The sequence below is a fragment of the Cannabis sativa genome, chromosome 1, assembly GCF_029168945.1.
Source record: "Cannabis sativa cultivar Pink pepper isolate KNU-18-1 chromosome 1, ASM2916894v1, whole genome shotgun sequence".
NCBI classification, from domain to species: Eukaryota; Viridiplantae; Streptophyta; class Magnoliopsida; order Rosales; family Cannabaceae; genus Cannabis; species Cannabis sativa.
In genome coordinates, this window is record NC_083601.1 from 21,591,743 (window position 1) to 21,610,766 (window position 19,024).

Here is a 19,024-nt window from a genome sequence, read left to right on the forward strand (position 1 = left end):
ACATTTTATGTTGATCAATTTAAATAACTAATAATAAAACACCATTAATTAACTAAATTGCACTGTCGTGTGAATCTTGATAATGGTACGTACCATTTTAGATTTTATTTTTATAAAAATTACCAATTAGATCTTCTGTATTGTTAAATGACAAAATGAACCTTATATTTTTTAAAATAGCACAAATAGGACCCTAATTAAACCGATTTTTTTGTCAAAATAAAACTTAATAATAATCTGATTTAGAGGAGTTATGATAAAACTAACTACATTTTCTGTAAACCGTTCGTATTAAGAATTGTCTTTAAGTTAGTTATATTAAAATAAATTATACAAAATTGAGTTTAAGGTCTTATTTTACTATTTTAAAAAATTTACAGAGTCTATTTTATCATTTAACAAAATAAAAGATCTAATTGAACAACTTTTACAAAACACAAAGTCTAAAATAGTATTTATCTCCTTGATAATCATTTAATTTTTTTCACCTATTTTACGCTATGCAATATACATACGTTTCTTTCATTCAATAAAATTTATTATTTACTCTACGAACATGCTTAAATTAATTTATAAGCCGCAAGATGAAAAATGCGACTTACATATATATGGATGCAGGGAAATGTTATAATAACATAGAGTAATTTGCAGTATAAATAACTAAATTTAACTTTCAGTTGCAAATAAATACTTAAGTTTAATTTTTGACAGTAATAATACCTAAGTTATAGTTTTGGAACTCTATGTAAGTAACTAACCGTTAAATATTATGTTATCCACATATCGTTTTTTTATTGGTATATTTAAATTATTTTTTTAAAAAAATAAAAATTTAATGACTTGGACCAATAAGGAATTGGCACGTGGTAATTTACTTAACAATTAACAGTCAGGTACCTACAAAAGTTCCATAATTATAACTTATGTATTATTACCGCCAAAAATTAAATTTAAGTATTTATTTGTGATTGAAAGTTAAACTTAAATATTTATGCGGCAAATTACTCTAATAACATGTAATATATATACATATATATGGGTATGCTCTTAATGGGTATTACCCATGTATGAGTATTTTATTCTTGACTATTGGATCAAATATCTAATGGTTGATATTTATAATCATTAATTAAATATTAAAAAATTAATATTTCCTATTTTGTTATTCTCTATATTCCTAAAATAGATAAAACTATTAATAGAAATAAAAAATTTATAAATAGAATTGTTATTTAAAAAATAAAACACACTAAAAAAATTAACAAACTATTTTTTTTTAATAAAAATCATTTTAAAAATTAAAAAGAAAAAAAGTGTATATTTATCTTTTTATAAAATTTCTTCATACTAGAATTCTAAATTGCATTACTGAAAATAAAAAAAAAAATTAAACTTTAAACTGTAATACACATAAAATGTATAAGATTTTTTTTTAAACTTAAAATCTTTAATTTTATAATAATTAACAATTATTTACATGTTTTTATTTTTTTTTTTAAATACTTGAGCTTACCAAATCTATAAGAACAAATACAAAACCAATGAAGAAAATTTTAACAAAAAAAATGAAGGAAGAAAAAAGTGTCATAAACATTATTGAATAATGGCAATTGCCAACACAAGAATTTCATCACAAAAAATTATATTTGACCCCTAGACAAGATTATCATCTTCCAATCCTAAAAATATAAATAATGAACAACACCTCATTAGTTATTCTAAGAGAATGATTCATGGTAATATCAAAAAAAATCATTGGATGGTAATAATATTTTTCTAACAATGATAGCCTAAGTAAGAACTTAGAAGTATTGTAGCGTTTTATTTTTAAGAATATGAATAATATTAAGACAATTGGATTCCACAATCAAGCTCCTATTCTTCTAATAAAAAAAAATACATTAATATACATGTAAATGATTTTTAGTTTTACAATAATAAATTATTAATAAACTCATAATTTAATAAAATAATAAAGTAGTAATTTTAATTAATTTTTAAAAATAATTTATATTTTTTTTTCAAATTATTAGTTGTAATTATTATATTTTCCAATTTTATAAAAAAAAATATTTTTTTTAAAAAATAATTTTTAGAAGCTTACCATAAAAAAGTTATTAAATTATTACCTTATTAATTTTTTTTAGTTCCCATCAATGGGTATTACCCAGTGTTCATATATATATATTTAAAGGCACACAATTTGTTTTAGAACATTAGATAAATTTATATCATTGTTTTAAGTGTTATTATTATTATTTAAGTACATAAAGTAAACTTTAGTTTACTCTTGAAACCTTTAATTTTAAGCTCTAACAAATCTAAAAGAATGTCTTTATAAATTGTGTAACTTACATATGAAATTGTTGGTTGAAATATAAAATGGAAAATACAAAATAATAGTACGACTAAGATAAGAAAAATTTACGTACGTACGTTGTTTAAGAAGTTGAACTATATCTATCAAATGTAATACATTTAGAGCTAAATATAAATAATTGTAATCATTGACTCATTGGAAAGACAACGTTAACTTGTACAAAAAATTAGTGTGTATGTGGCAATTGCGAGTCAAAAGGTGTTTGTTTCACAAATAAAACATGGATTTTTTTTTTTGAAAAAAACAATAGGGAAAGTGATTTAGTGAATGAGGGGTTGTTGGGTTTGGGTATTAAAATTTAAATATATATTTGTATATAATTTGATGGGTGTAAATAAATATAATATAAGATTCTTGACCCATACAAAAAAAAAAAAAAACGGAGGAAAGTGAAAGGAATTTTTATAAATAGAGGTCAAGAAAGGCCACTAGCCGCAAAAGCTGGGGATCTTCACATGTCACATATATTATACGGTGAATCCTACTTTTTGAACATTATCATTATACTCTTATAATAAACTTTATCCTAAAAATATATTTCATATCATTTTTGGTAAAAATAAAAAATTAAGATACATACAATTATGACTCTATGGCTTAAAAAAAGATATAAAATAATAAATAAATTATGTATATAGAGAGTTGGTGACAATTAATGTAGACTACAAAATATGAAGATCCTGAAATTGAGCGTGTTCATCATAAAACGACGTAGGGACATCGTAACTTTACCTTATTATTATTATTATTATTATTTATGTTTTTATATATTAATTAATTTGATCTCTCCTTCTCATCTTCCCAGAAAAACAGCAACTGCTTTTTCCCTAACTCCCATAAGTACAAACAAATATTGTTAAAAATGTAAACTATGTAATTATTGGTTTTTTTTTTCATTTTATTTTGTTGGTGGGGTATATTTTGGTACGTTAGAGCATCTCAGACTCAGAGTATCAGAAAAAATAGTCTATTATTATAGTTTAGCACATTTAAAAAAAATTATGCTCCAATAATATTTTAAAAAATGTATTAAATTTGGCACATACTAAAAATTTTACTAAATTTAACACAGATATAATTAGGGGTGTTCACAAAGTATCCGATCCAATCCAATCCGCACGATCCAATCCAATCCGATCCGCAAAATGCGGATATCCGCACTTGTGCGGATTGGATTGGATTGAAAAATCTAAAATCCGCACTTGTGCGGATTGGATGTTGTTTGACCTCAAAAAGTAACCGATCCAATCCAATCCGCACTTAATTATATATATTTTTTAAAAATTATAATATGTAATATATATTAATTAAAAAAAGACACAAACTTCTAATTTCTTAATCTTTTTTAGTAATATATTGAGTTGGTGCATTTTATTTATTTTGTAATAAAAAACACAAGAAAAATAATTCTTATTCATATAGACACATACACATAAAGTTTAAATATATATATACTAGCTTATTTATTTAGTAATTAGATACATATATATTTTAGTGTAAATCTAAAGATAAGTATATATATATTGATATATATGTATATTGGTTTAATTTGTATATAAATAGAGATGGAAATAGATTAGTATTGGAGATTAAAAAACAATAGTCTTTTTTTAATTTTTTTTCTATGAAATATTAAATAATTTATTATTAAAAAAGTAACCGATCCAAAATAACCGATCCAATCCGCACCATTGCGGATTGGATTGGATTGGATTTAAACTCTTATGCGGATCGGATTGGATCCAAAATATGAAATCCGCACTTAGTGCGGATTGGATGTTGTTTGACCAAAAATGTGCGGATTGGATCGGATGAACACCCCTAGATATAATATTGTGCCAAATTTAACTTACAATAAATGATACTTTTTATAATGCCACTAATTTTAATAATTCATTTACTTTTACTAAACTTCATATTTTTTATTTACCATTGTACCATTATTTAAATAATGAAAGAATAAAAAATAATATATTTTTTTTTGTATGTTCTCTATAAAATATGAAATAACTATCCGTATAATTAATTAATTATTTTATTTTATTTTATATATTGTGCATTTGAGTACAATTATAAATAGTGAGATAAATATAACACAAATTTATTTTTTGTGCCAAATTTAATACAAAATTTAAATTTTCTATTAAAAATGGTCTTAATCTTATATGGTAAGACTTTTAACTTAAATAAGCTTTATTTGTTCACAGTGCATATCGAAATATATTATGTTAGAGTAATGTTAATATACTGTTATTAGTAATAATTTGAAATTAATTAAAAACCAAATTAAAGAAAAATGTTTGATGATTAAAATACTCATTGTTCCATACCGCGCTTGATTTTTAAATCCACAATATCTAGGATGGTGTATATATTATTCTTATGTATATTAATAAAGAAAAAGGACAAAATGGGACAATCATTTTTGGAGGGAAAAATAAATTATGGATCATGTCATTATTAATTTCAGTGCGCACTCTTTTAATTAATTGCAACAAAGTTTTTCCTTTACTTTTCCTAATAATAAAGAATTAAGTTATATTTGCTTGTAATTATTGTTTATACAAACTTTAATGTGTTGCAGAGATAAATTTTGATAATAATTAAAAGGATATATACAATGCAATAATTGATGAGGGTCCAGGTAGAAGGGCCACTTGGATTAATTTATAATAAGCCGAAAGTGGCACAGTAATTATAAAAGAGACAAAGATATATCAAAATAATATATTTATTTTTTTTGAGAACTATATATACAGATCATATATAGCTAGCATATATATTATATATATAAAGATATAGATAAATACATAAATATCCAGAAACGTCCACTTAATTATGACGTTTTTTAATCTTGATCGTATATATATAGAGGTAGTTATTAGTTATATATTTTTCAGCTCTTCCATCAAGTAATTAAATGCATGCATTAGATCAATTGGAGTCGTGTGTAAGTAAATTAGGGGTTTTCAACCAAATTTACAAACTGCTCAATTTCATTAAATTGTCCAAACTAAACTGAATAAATCGAGAATAATTAAATACAATTTGAAATAATACAATAAAAATTCAAACCAGCCAATAAATATATTAGGTGATTTATAAATTATTCTAAACCGCTCAATTAACTCAAATAAATCGAATTAAACAGACTTTTATATTTTTTAATAAAAAGTATATATAATATATTACATAAATTACATTTTTTTTAATAACGTAAATTACATTTATTAGTTAAATTATTTTGTATTTAAAGTTTAGACGTTTTAGTGTTTAACTTAAAACTTAGACTTTATAGTTAATAATTTTTATTGTGTTAGGATATTAAAGTTGAAGTTTAAAATCTATACCATATTATTATATTTTTTTAATTATTTTATTCAATTATTTTATATTTACTCAATTATATTTATTTTATATTAAAGTTATTAAAATTAATTTAAACTATAGTATAGTATTTTTTAAATTGAATTATAAAATATCTTTTTATTTTTTAAATCTAATTATTTGATGAATACTAGAAACTAACAATAATAATTATAAAAAAAAAAAAGTGAAGAATGGTTTGGACGGGTTAACCCGACTAAACCGACGAAATCATTGGACAGGTTGAACTTTTTTTAATTTTTAATTTGGCAAGTTACAATTAAATATATGCAACCCGATATTTATATTGAGTTAGTAAAAATATGCTATAACCCGACCAAACCGACTTACGTACACCTCTAATATAAACACTTACATTTTATAAGGACAATTAAGACTCTTAATTAATAGGACAAAATATTATAAATAAGAAGAGCAATTTGTTGTATATAATATTAAGTTTAATTTCTGGTTACAAAATTTAAGTTTAATTTATTTTATATTAATAATATTTAAGTTATATTTCTAAAAAAATTGTAGGTACTGACCGTTAAGTTTTAAGTTATTATCCATGCATGTATCATTTTTTTTCTTTGATATATTTCAGTGAAAAAACTTGTGTTAAATTATCATCATTTTTATGTTATTACTAATGTATATATGATTAAAAATATAATTCACAAAACTTACAATAAATATTTTTTTCTTGCAAAAAGAAATTACAACTAAAAGTTCTTTTTGTTATCGTAGCTGATCGAATTTATCATGATCGTAGAAGTTCATTTTCTTCAAATTATTTGATATAGTTTTTTTTTTTTTAAAATATATGTATTGCATATATATATATATACTTAGCTGTATTTTTAATTTTAATTTTCGTTATGTGTATTTTTAAAATTTATAAATTAAAAAAAAAACTTTTATTAATTTTTTTTTAATTTAAAAAACAATATTTAAAGTTTTGAAAATTTAAGAAAAATAATTTCTCAAAAAAAATTGAAAAAAATAAATGTAAAGTTTAAGAATATTAAAATTTAATATACTCCTAATATTAAAAATAACAATAAAAAAATAATGTTACAAATAATTTATTAATATTTATAAATATATAAATTAATTTAAAATTTATATAAGTTAAATTAATCTAAAACAAATAATATTAATATTTATATATTTAAATTAATTTCTAATTGCTTACCCAAATTTTGACGACGATGACGTGTCAAGAATAGCATCGCGTGACACAAAAATACCGGGACTAAATTAATGAAGAAGGTGTAAAGTCATGACTGTTGAGATGCCCTCTCAATTTGGGTGGTTGTTCTTCTCCCCCACTAAAAACTTGGGTCTTGGGGGGGTCACCTAACGATGGTGGTCGTCACCCCCCTCTCAAGTTGGGTCTTGGGGGGGTCACCTAACGATGGTGGTCGTCACTCCCCTCTCAAGTTGGGTCTTGGGGGGTCACCTAACTATGGTGGTCGTCACCCCCTCTCAAGTTGGGTCTTGGGGGGTCACCTAACTATGTTGGTCGTCACCCCCCTCTCAAGTTGGGTCTTGGGGGGGTCACCTAACTATGGTGGTCGTCACCCTCCTCTCAAGTTGGGTCTTGGGGGGGTCACCTAACTATGATGGCTGTCATCCCCCCCAACGAGGGTCCCGGGAGTGTTACCTCCAAGTATGGGCTTAGTCCTCAAAGGTGGTTTACAACCATGTCACACCCATAAGGGACCCTCGTCATCAGTGGCTCCTTCAAATGTTCAAATCCTGCGAAAGGCTCAAAGACAGTTGTCAACCCACAAAAATAGCGGGATAGTATCCTAAAAATCAGACTCCAACCGCCTCCGAAAATCAAGGAGATGGTTGAGATAGCTCCGCGTTGGTCGCGTCTCCTGAAGCGAGAAGCACCGACCCCCCTCCCCTATATAAGGTGTTGCTCCTAAAATCGCCCAATATACGTGGACCAGTCAGGAAGGGACACGTGGCTCAAAATGCTTGAGAGAGAACTGCTAAGTCCTTGTATGACACCAGGAAGCGTTATTCAAATGGGTCCCGGAAGATGCACCCGGAGTACAAGGTACTCCCGGAAGCGAACATAGCTCAAAGGCTCTCCGGGATGTGTCAGGCCTCTCCCGAGACATCAAGTCGCATTTAATGCCGCATGGGAGGAAGCGTGTTGGGACTGTACACGCAATAAAGTCTGACGGCACATCCCCCAAACAGCAGCGCTACAGTAATGATCATTTAAGTCTAGCGACGGCTACTCTGCGAAGAGTCACGTCAATCATAAGACAAAAAGGACATTCTCCATAAAAACCCTACAGCACCTAGGGATTTGACCATGCATCACCCATGGTATATTCATCGGAAATGCCCAACTTTATGGATACTTACAGACACATGTGTAAGTACAATTCTAGGGATTGCCCCACTAAAACACTATAAATACCCCCTCAAAGCTCATTTAATGGGGTCGGAGAATCTTGGCTGCTTAAGAGCAAACAGAGAAAAAACTCACCAAGAACATTCTTTGTATTAAAGAGAGAAACATTCTCCCAAGTGTAAGATCTGTATTAAAGACATCCATAAATATCAGTGGCTCGTGGACTAAGGCTCATTAACGCCCCAACCACGTAAAAAGTCTTCATCTCGCTTTCTTACAGCTCATTATCATATTCATATTTTATTAGTTGCCGAAAACCTCGGTCAACATTTTGGTGCTTTCATTGAGAGCTGAGGAAAGCTGCTTCGCAACAAGCATTTAACTTCACAACAATGGTGGAGACAAGAGCTACACGTCACCCTCGCCCTCTAGAAGATGCTCAAGATCCCAACGAAGAGGATGTAGCCTCAAGGGCAGCAGAGGAGTCCGAGGAAGAAGTTCCAGATGAGAACCATGAGGAACACCTTGACGAATACGCTTACGATGATGGAAGCTACCAAGAACTGGTGCTCCTCAGACAAAAAGCCATCGATCACGAAGCTGAGATCGAAGCTCAGAAAGTGCAAAATCAAAAGATGCACGAGGTGATGTTAGCCATGCAAAAAGCCATGGAGGCCGCTGGCATTCACGTGCATCCCAAGGCAGTGGCCGCTGGACTCGATGGGGAGCCAGCTACGTCGTCGCCCAATTCCCAGCAGCAAAGGCCCAGGGAACCTAGCCCTATAAGGCACCCTGCTGAGGAAAACCAAACGAAAAACCCTACTTCTGCCCCTGGTCGGAAGAAAAAGGCGCAGGATCCGCGCAAGGTCCGCTCAGATTTCCCTAAAGGGAAAGGTCCGCAGAGGGGCAAGCCCCGAAGAGGGAGTCTTGGCCCTCAGGATCGAGGGGACCGAAAGAGCGTTTCCGTGCACCAGGAACCGGGGGGTAGAGGAAGAGGAGGACAGAGATGTCCACCCGTTGATTTGAGAAATCAAATCAATGGGAATCAAGGGGACCTCCGGGATCACCTTGATCAAAAAAGATACAGACCCGAAGTCTCCTCGGGTACTGTAAACGAAGGGATTATGGCAGAGCTTGCCAGCCTTCGAAAAGATATTGCCCGAGTCTCCCGGAGGCAGAAGGGAGATGACTCCGACTCGGACAGTGAGGACCGGGAGCCCTGCGCCAAGCATATCCTGGAAGCGGAGCTCCCTAAAAACTTCAAAATGCCCGAAATGGCGGCATATACTGGGAACTCCGACCCCAGTGATCACCTGTCACGATTCAATCGAGTCATGACAGTCATGCGGGTCAGCAATGACGCCAAGTGCCTATGCTTCCCCCTCACTCTGAGCGGTTCGGCGGAGGAGTGGTTCAAGAAACTAGAACCAGGATCGGTGGGATGTTGGAACAAACTCCAAACCAACTTCCGGAGACAATTTGTCGCCGCTAGGAAGGTCAATTTGGAAGTTAGTGCCTTGACTAACATCAAGCAACTGCCCACCGAGACTTTGAAAAATTACATCAAGAGGTTCCGAGAGGAAGCCTCGAAGACCAAGAAGGTTGACGACGGACAACAGCTTGCGCTTCTCCAAGCAGAATCCGTACCGGGACTCCCTTCGGAACGAATTACAAAGAAGAAGGCGCTGCTAGCCTTCAGGACTTCCAGAAGCGAGTCCAAAAATATATTAACCTCGAAGAAGCCCAGATCGTGGCTTACGGAGGCTATTATCCAACCGGGATGGCAGGATACATGCCTGGAGTATCGCCCTCTGCACCGTCCCGACCGCGACCCCTCCGGTTAGTGGCATACAGTTTTCTGCCACCCCCGGGTACAACTAAGGGCAAGCTCTGCCCCCGGCATCTTCCCATTACGGCAATCCGTCCGGGGTGAATGGACGGGCTCCTTCACAGGCTGCCCCAACCGCTAGCTTAACAGGCCCCACTCAAGGGTCTAGAAGCAAGAGGTCTTCCAAGGGCAGCACCCGAACGGGAGAGAAGCGCCAAAAGAAGGGGTACACACCCCAATACACCCAGTACACAGAGCTCACGGACTCTCAGGAACGTGTCTATTTTGCCACAAGGCAGAATACTCATTACCGGAGACCCCAGCCTCTGTACAGGGACAGCTCTCGGAGAGATCCGAGCAAAAGGTGCGAATATCACAATGACATCGGTCACAGCACCAACGAGTGTAAAAATCTCAAGGATGAGATTGAGAATCTGATCCGGTTGGGCCACCTCTATGAGTGGATCAAAAATAGGTTACCCCACCTTAACCCGGGGCCGGTGACCGGGGGCATGCCTTCGGGGACACCAGGGGGTACAGCAGGAGTATTGCCTCCAGCTGCTCCCGCAGGTGACACCCAGCATATACCCGGACTACCGCCTCGGCCTAATGGACGGGTAGCCATGATCTCCGGAGGTCCCCATATCGGAGGAAACACTCGGAAGGAGCGAAAGAGATATGCCGAGGCCGCAAGGCACAGTGAAGTGTGGGAGGTCACTCAACTCCCAGCTCAAAGGCCTCGGCTAATGGACCAACCCATAACGTTCACGGAAGAAGACGCCAAGACGGTGCGATTTCCTCATCACGACCCGCTGGTCATAGAGACCCCCATTGCAAATAAAGTGGTGGCCAGGGTCCTGATTGATAATGGAAGTTCCGTGAACTTGCTCTTCAAAGAGGCCTTCACTGCGATAGGGTTGACCGACCGGGACCTCTCTCCTAGCGGATCGCAGCTCACAGGGTTTAACGGGACAACTCTAATCCCGATGGGAAAAGTCAGGCTCCCAGTTACCCTGTGCCCGGACACTCCGCAGAGCACGTTTAAGTATTGCACCTTCGTGGTGGTAGACTGTCCAACAGCCTACAACGCAATCTTAGGCCGACCGGCCCTCGTCGACTTCGGTGCAATAACTTCTATCCGACACCTATGCCTAAAATTTCCTACCCAGGAAGCCGGAGTCGGAACGGTAAGGGGGAACCAAGGAGAGGCCAGGCAATGTTACAATGTTGCCATCCATTTGCCAGTACTCATGGTCCGGGGGCCCCTTGAAGTAGAGAAGGCTGAAGAAGACGAGTTGGATCCTCGTATAGGATCCGAAAGGGTCGTAGAACCAATGGAGGACGTCGAAGAGATACCAGTGTGCGACGACGACTCCACCAAAGTACTCCGGATAGGGAGAGGCCTAGATCCGGAGGAAAAGGATAAAATAATAAAAACACTGAAGGGCGCCATTGATGTTTTTGCGTGGCGCCAAGAGGACATGACCGGCATCAGCCCTCATGTCATCACGCATGTCCTCAACGTCAACCCGGACATGCCCCCTATACAACAAAAGAGACGCCCGCTCGACTCGGCGAAAGCCGAGGCCTTAGAGAAAGAGGTGGATAAACTTTTGTCCAACAGCATGATCCGCGACGTATACTATCCGGAATGGCTGGCCAATCCGGTCCTGGTGCCCAAGCCGAACGGAACTTGGCGGGTTTGCATAGATTTCACAGATCTAAACAAAGCCTGCCCAAAGGACTGCTTTCCGCTGCCCAGGATTGACCAGATGGTGGACGCCACCTCCGGATTTAAACTGCTATCTTTCATGGATGCCTATGCTGGGTACAATCAAATAAAGATGCATACGGCAGACCAGGAGTGCACTAGCTTCAGGACCGATAAGGGGGTATACTGTTACCTAGTCATGCCTTTCGGACTGAAAAACGCCGGAGCAACCTATCAAAGAATGGTTAACCGGATGTTTAAAAGCCTCCTGGGACGAAACATGGAAGTATATGTAGACGACATGCTCGTCAAATCCAAAGCATGCAATAGCCATGCAGACGACTTAGAAGAATGTTTCGAAGTCGTCCGGAGATATGGCATGAAGCTCAATCCGAAGAAGTGTACCTTCGGAGTCAAATCAGGAAAATTCCTGGGCTTCATAGTTAGCCAGAGAGGGATTGAGGCGAACCCGGAGAAAATTCAAGCTCTCTTGGACATGCCATCCCCCAGGAAACATAAGGACGTGCAAAGTTTGACCGGAAAGGTAGCCGCGTTGAGCCGTTTTATCTCACGATCCACGGACAAGTGCATACCCTTCTTCAACATACTGAAGAAATGCCAAAAGTTCGAATGGACGGACGAATGCGAGGAGGCATTCAAAAGGTTAAAAGACCATATGGCAAAACCTCCTATCCTATCAAAGCCCGTCCTTGGAGAAGACTTGTTCCTTTACTTGGCGGTCTCCGAACATGCGGTCAGTCTTGCATTGGTCCGGGAGGAAGAAAAGGTCCAGCATCCCGTGTACTATGTTAGTAAACGCATGATAGGAGCCGAGACGAGGTACCCGGTCATCGAAAAACTGGTATTCTGCCTCCTGATGGCATCACGGAAGCTGAGACCATACTTCCAAGCCCATCCAATCAGAGTTTTGACCAATCATCCACTCCGGCAAGTCCTCCAGAAACCTGAAGCCTCCGGAAGACTCCTCAAATGGGCAATGGAACTGAGTCAGTTTGACTTGCACTACGTGCCCCGGATTTCTGTAAAAGGCCAAGCCTTGGCAGACTTCATCACCGAATGTAATGAAGCCGAGGCAACAGCCAATACTCCGGAGCCACCCATCCCCACTTGGAGAGTATTTGTGGATGGAGCTTCAAACGAAAACGGTTCGGGGGCCGGAGTAGCTATGATATCACCCACTGGGTTGCGGCTCCAGGCAAAGACTCCGATTCAACTTCACAGCTTCGAACAATGAAGCCGAATATGAGGCCCTAATAGCAGGGCTAAAATTGGCTAAAGCTGTGGGAGCCAAGAGGGTGGAAATCTACAGTGATTCCCAGCTGGTCGTAAACCAAGTATCCGGAGAATACCAAACCCGCGGCGAAAGAATGGCCGCGTACGTAACAATAGTCCGGAGCGCTCCACGAGTTCACGGACTACAGAATAGAAAGAATCCCCCGAGAAAAGAACGCTCATGCGGACTGTCTGGCTAAGCTAGCCTCGGATAGTGAGATCGAAGAGCTGGGGGTAGTACCCGTGGAACGCTTGGCAGAGCCAAGCATCAAAATAAAAGAGACCACACAAACGGTTGGGCAAGAACCCAGCTGGATGGTCCCCATCATAAAATACATAACCACGGAGTGAGTTGCCCCAAGAGAGGGCACCGTCTCGAAAGATTCGTATCGGGCTCATCGTTATGTAATGATGGACCAAATTCTCTACGGAGAGGACTCGGCATGCCTTATTTAAGGTGTGTATCGGACACGAAGCTAGACAAATCATCTTGGAGGTCCACGAAGGGTTCTGTGGAGATCATACGGGAGGACCCAGCCTCTCAAAGAAAATATTGAGGCAGGGATACTTCTGGCCAACAATGAAAAAAGATTGTATAGACTATGTCCAAAAGTGTGACTCGTGCCAAAGGTACGCGAACATACCGAGAGCTCCTCCAAATGAGATCACGGCGATGACAAGCCCCCGGCCCTTCGCGGTACGGGGCATAGATCTCATCGGTCTCTACCTACGGGAAAAGGAGGAGTAAAGTACGCAATAGTAGCAGTAGACTACTTCACCAAATGGACAGAGGCTGAGCCTATGAAGACAATAACCGCTAAGAAGGCGTTGGACTTTGTTGTCAAAAACATAGTGTGTCGATACGGCTTACCTCACAAAATAGTCTCAGACAATGGAAAGCAATTTGATTGCGAGGAATTTACTGACTTCTGCAACCGACACGGAGTAGTGAAAAGCTTCTCCGCGGTAGCCCGGCCTCAAACAAACGGCCAAAGTGAGGCGGTCAATAAAATCCTAAAGGTCACCTTGAAAAAGAAGCCGCCGGCTTGTAAAAATAACTGCCCGAAGAATTGCCAAGGGTATTGTGGGCCTACGGACGACCCCGGAACCACAACCGGTCACTCGCCGTTCTCAATGGCATACGGTTGTGAAGCAATGGTCCGGTGGAAACATTATTCCCATCCCACAGAGAACGACTTATGATCCGCCACTAATCGTGCCCCGCTCCAAGAAGCTGCGGATCAAGTCGAAGAACTCCGGGATGAGTCCCAAATACGGATGGCCGCTTATCAAAAGAAGGTGACCAAGTATTTTAACTCCAAGGTTAAAAACAGAAAATTCGCTATCGGTGACATGGTCCTAAGAAGGGTCTTCCCAGCCACCCAAGAACCCGGAGTGGGGGTACTTGGACCAAATTGGGAAGGACCATATGAAATCGAGGACGAAATCGGCTCTGGCACTTACAAACTGAAAAGAATGGACGGAACTACTGTCCCAAGAGCCTGGAATGCCGATCACCTCAGAAAATACTACCAGTAGCGAATTAAACTTAGCTTTTGTTTAAAGGGTTTGTACCGTCCAAATGTATGCCTCCTCTATATTAAATAAAACTGAGTGCCTTAAAAACAAAGTTTCTATGCCACTCAGGGGGGTACTAGGGTATACCGCACGGACAAACAAAAACAAGCTAAGTAAAATATCCTGACCCAAAGGGCAGGTCAAGCTAAGTAAAACATCCTGACCCAAAGGGCAGGTCAAGCTAAGTAAAATATCCTGACCCAAAGGGCAGGTCATAAACATGCGCAAAAAAAAAATAAAAGGCGTAAGTATGAAATCCTGAGCCAAAGGACAGGTTGAAATATATAAAGTGTGGAAAAAAGATCGCACATATATATATAAAAAAAATATATATAATAAAACATCCTAACCCGAAGGTTAGGTCATACACATATAAATGGCCCGGGGACAGGCCTTAAATTGTCTCCCCTTTAAATAAAGAAATTTGCACAGCAAGTAAAACATTCTAAGGCAGCAGCAAATATGTACAAAGAAAAAAAAAAGAGTTATGAAAAGAACGGGTATAATCTGGGTCAATAATAGGGCAGCTCAGTCAGCCCGTGGCGGAAGACGAGGTCCGATCCGTGCCTCAAGCTCAGCATCAAGTCTCTTCTTCTTCTCCCGAAATTTGGCAATCATGTCCTCGGGTTTGGGATAGAAAGAAAGCTTGATGCTCTGATCGTTGGTGGCCCAAGCCATGTAGACACCATCATCAAAGCGCTTCGGGCACCGGGCACAGGAGACGGGAGAAAGGAGCTCGGCCCTCTTGGCCTTCCTAATAGACTGATCTTTATAGTCCCGAAGCTCCTTCAACTCCGCAGCCAGAGCGGCCTTGGATTCAATATCCGACTGGTGAGTCTCCTCTAGAGACTTCACCTTGGCGGCCATTTCGTCCAAAGCCTCCCTGGCCTCCCGAAGGTCCCGCCTGGCCTTCTCGGCAGCCTCAGTTTGAGCCCTCAGCTCCTCCTGATGATGGGCCTCCATCCTGCCTCTCCGCTGGGCCTCGGCCTGGATCATGTCCTCCGCCTGAGCCTCCCTCCGGATGGCCTCCTCCTCCCTGGCCTTGGCCCTCTCTTCCTTAGCCTTGGCCGCAGCCTCCTGGCGCTCGGCGGCCTCCTGGTAGATCTGCCTCTCCGCAGTAAGGTCTTGAAGGACCTTCTTGACGTCGTTCATGTCCCCAAAATCGGACAGAGCGAAGCCATGGCTTATGATGTTCTTGGAGAGGCGACCAGCCTCAGCTGCAAGCTGAGCCATAAGGGGATGTAAGGAAAAATTCCTCAAAGGAAGAAAACAAAATACAAACACCAAAAGTACTTACCACTGTGAGGGAATGGCTGAGGTCCTGGACTTGGAAGATAGAGTTCAGAGAAGCACAAGTGGCAAACCGCTTGGGCGCACAGCGTGTAAGCTGAGAGGCGAACTCACCGGTCATTTCCGCAGCAAAAGGAGCCAGAGTGGGCCCTAGGAGGGGACGGAACCAGTCTGCCAAAGGATCCAGGTTGAGGTTCCACGGATCATGATATTCCGGATGGTTAATGCTCGCCTCAACCTCCGCCCGCAGGATCCTCCTAAGGGCCTCCACATCGGCATATCCCCGGGAGTACTCATCCATAGCGTAGTTGTGCTTGGCTATGCGAAGCTCCTGCCTCGCCTCATCCCCCGGAATCGGGGTGAGCTCAATGCGAGGAGGAGCAGGATTTTCCTCCATTGGAGACACCCCGCCGTCTAGGCCATGAGCGGGAGTGTCGGCCCTCCGAGGCCTCTTCGGCTCGTCTTGGGCAATCATCTTGCCCTTGCGCTTGCGGATCAGAGCCACTTCTGACTCCTCCTCGTCCTCCTCTGCTACCACTGGGAGAGCTTGAGGGTCTCCAGCACCCTCGGCGGCTTCCTCCGAGAAGTCCCATCCTTTCCCCTGGCCTTCTCCCGGAAGCACCTCCTCGTCATCCACCAAGTCGATGGTTTCGGGAGGAGCGCCGGAAGAAACCTTCAAGGAAGGGGCCGGGGGAGAGGGAGTGAAAGCCGGAGGAGCCACCGGAGTATGGACCCCAGCCAGCCGTTCCAAGATGGCATCCATGGAGGTACCTGTTCCATAAAAACACGCAAGTGTTAAAAGTCCGTGAGACACTACTTACAAAGGGGTGCAGCAAATAAACTACTCCTACCTGGACTCCCTAGTTCGGCCCTAGCAAAGTCCTGAACCTTAATGCTGGCAGCATCATCTCCAAGGTAACTGTCCGAGGGCCGAAACCAGCTGGACGCTATGTAAGCCGACGGACCTAAGGGAATAGGTTCCGGAGGGCCGGGGCCCATCCGGGACCGACCTAGGTAATCTCCTAAGTTTGTAAAATAAAACTCCTTCAAATGATCCCCCCACCGGGTCGACGGCATCTTAAACCTACGGAGACGCTCGTCGAACCCTATGGGCCTACGACTGGTATATTCATCAACAGAAGGGACATATTGAATTATCAAAGGAGACTTACCACCAGCACCAGAAGTGCTAGCACCGGGAGCGCCCGAGTTTGGTTCGGGGACTGAAGGCTGAGGCCGGGAAGTCTGGTTCTCAGAAGAACCTTCAAGACGAAGAGGTCCTCCGGCGGAAGGACCTCCAATCTCTTCTTGAAGTATCTTATCAAAAAATTTAGCTTCGGACTTCCCGCCGATAGCTTGGCTCCTTCGCACCACCGGGCTCCCCACACGGAGCCCTCTCCCAGAGGCAGCCTGGGCACTGGAATACGCCTTCTCCTGGGCCTTCCGGTAGAGATAATCTTGGTACTTCTTCTCTGCCGTAGCAATAAGCTCATCCCGGAAGGCCTTCTCCGCGACTGGCGCCCTCACGTTAGGGCAGATAACCTTGGAAAGGTTGGAGTCATCCACGGATTGGTGAGAAAGGATAAGTTTGGCCTTTCTGCAATTCTCCGTGGTGACCAAGCCCCCGACGTCAAGATCGGCATGGTCGTAAGAGGCGAAGGCTTGGGCCCTTCGAAGGAACGCCTGAGTGGTGAGCGTCCGCTGGTAAGGTGGGATCCGCACCCACTCCGTGAGCAGCTCCGGATGGTCCACGGCCCTAAAACCGGAGGAGAAGAAAAATCGGTGGCGGTACTCCTTAACATGAGTCTGCCTATTATACGGAACCACCCCTTCGTTAGCAGGGTGGATCCGGAACCCATAAAAACCGTCCTTAAGTTTGTCCCCTTTCTTGGGGACGGATACAAGTTCGTAAAAATATAAAATCTCCGCCGGGCTGGGAGACCCCCAGCCGCGTGCGGCATAAAAAATAAATAAGCCTGAGAGCAGGCGGTATGCTTGAGGAATAAGTTGGTATGGCGCAAGGCCGACAAAAACAAGAAAATCAACAAAATAGTCCTGGAGCGGGAGCATTGCGCCGGCCATCAGATGGGTCTGACTCCAAGCCCCGAAGCCATCATAGTTGAGGTTGGGTGTCTCCGAGTCACGAGGAGGCCGGTGGAAAGTCCCTGAGGTAGAGGGTTTGATTCCAGCCACGTTAATGATGTTCTCCAGCTGGTGAGGGCAGGTCAGGGTTGATCGAAGCTCGGCCGCCTCCCAGCCAGTGGCGCGGGACTTGTACCCTTCCTGGGCAACAGGTCCCAGAGAAACCTCCTCCAGGGTGGCAATACTCTTCCCCTTCTTCTTCGAGGACTTTGAGCCAGAAGCAGACATGATATGCTCTGAGAAAAACGAAAAGAAAAAACCCAGCAGTTAGGCCCCATATCAAACCCTAAACCAGAAAAAAGGGAGTGGGGGTCCCCTAACCGCTGGAAAGAGGCCCCCTCCGGACACGTGTCACCTGGGAAACTCGAAAGAGAATCCCTGAACAAGCGTCGGGTGCAGTAAAATCACAGTAAAAGCGGTTTTGCAAAAAGGAAAAGAAAAGGTCTTCATATGCCCTAAGCAAATGCTAAACGAAGGATACACGGCCTTCTTCAAACAAAACTGTACGACTACAACTAATACAGTGAAACGTAAGAGCAGGACTCAAAGAGCTCAAACACTCACACTCCAGAAATCTCTGAGTACGAACCCAGAAAACAAACAAAATAAATGTAAGCTTGCTAGAGTCTAAAGATTCGAAGAACTTACAGTTGATTGTTGAACCGGGGGTACTGGGTATGATTGAGCTAGAGTTGAGAAGCACTGGTGAAATCGAACACTAGAAGATTACAGAAAATGTTCAAGTGTTAAGGCGGTTTGTGCTACTTTGAGGAAATTTTCTCTCTGAGAAATTCAAGCAAAAATGGTAAGGAATGGAAAGTAACCAAAATGAAGGAAAGGTGGTGGCTTTTATAGGCAAAAATGCATGAGGAACAGGCGTCTTCACCTACCAATCGTACGGTTAGGGAAGCAAGCGATTCGAATTCCCAACAGATCAACGGGCCAGATCAATCCGCCATTAAGGCGGTGCAAACGTTTGAGTATCCGTCTGACACCATCAATGCGCCGCATCAATCATGGGGCGTAAAACGAATCGACCTCTGCAAAAGTGAATCG

General features: G+C 40.4%; 1 protein-coding gene across 1 annotated transcript; it reads right to left on the reverse strand.

Annotated features, from left to right (window-relative positions):
* Window positions 1-15,008: 15,008 nt before the first annotated feature.
* Window positions 15,009-16,517, reverse strand: LOC133031930 (uncharacterized). The gene is made up of 2 exons (XM_061105715.1): window positions 15,834-16,517; window positions 15,009-15,760 (listed from the first exon to the last, which is right to left on the reverse strand). The coding sequence occupies exons 1-2, from the start codon at window positions 16,299-16,301 to the stop codon at window positions 15,065-15,067; spliced, it is 1,164 nt and encodes a 387-aa protein (XP_060961698.1). The 5' UTR covers window positions 16,302-16,517; the 3' UTR covers window positions 15,009-15,064.
* Between the last annotated feature and the right edge of the window lie 2,507 nt (window positions 16,518-19,024).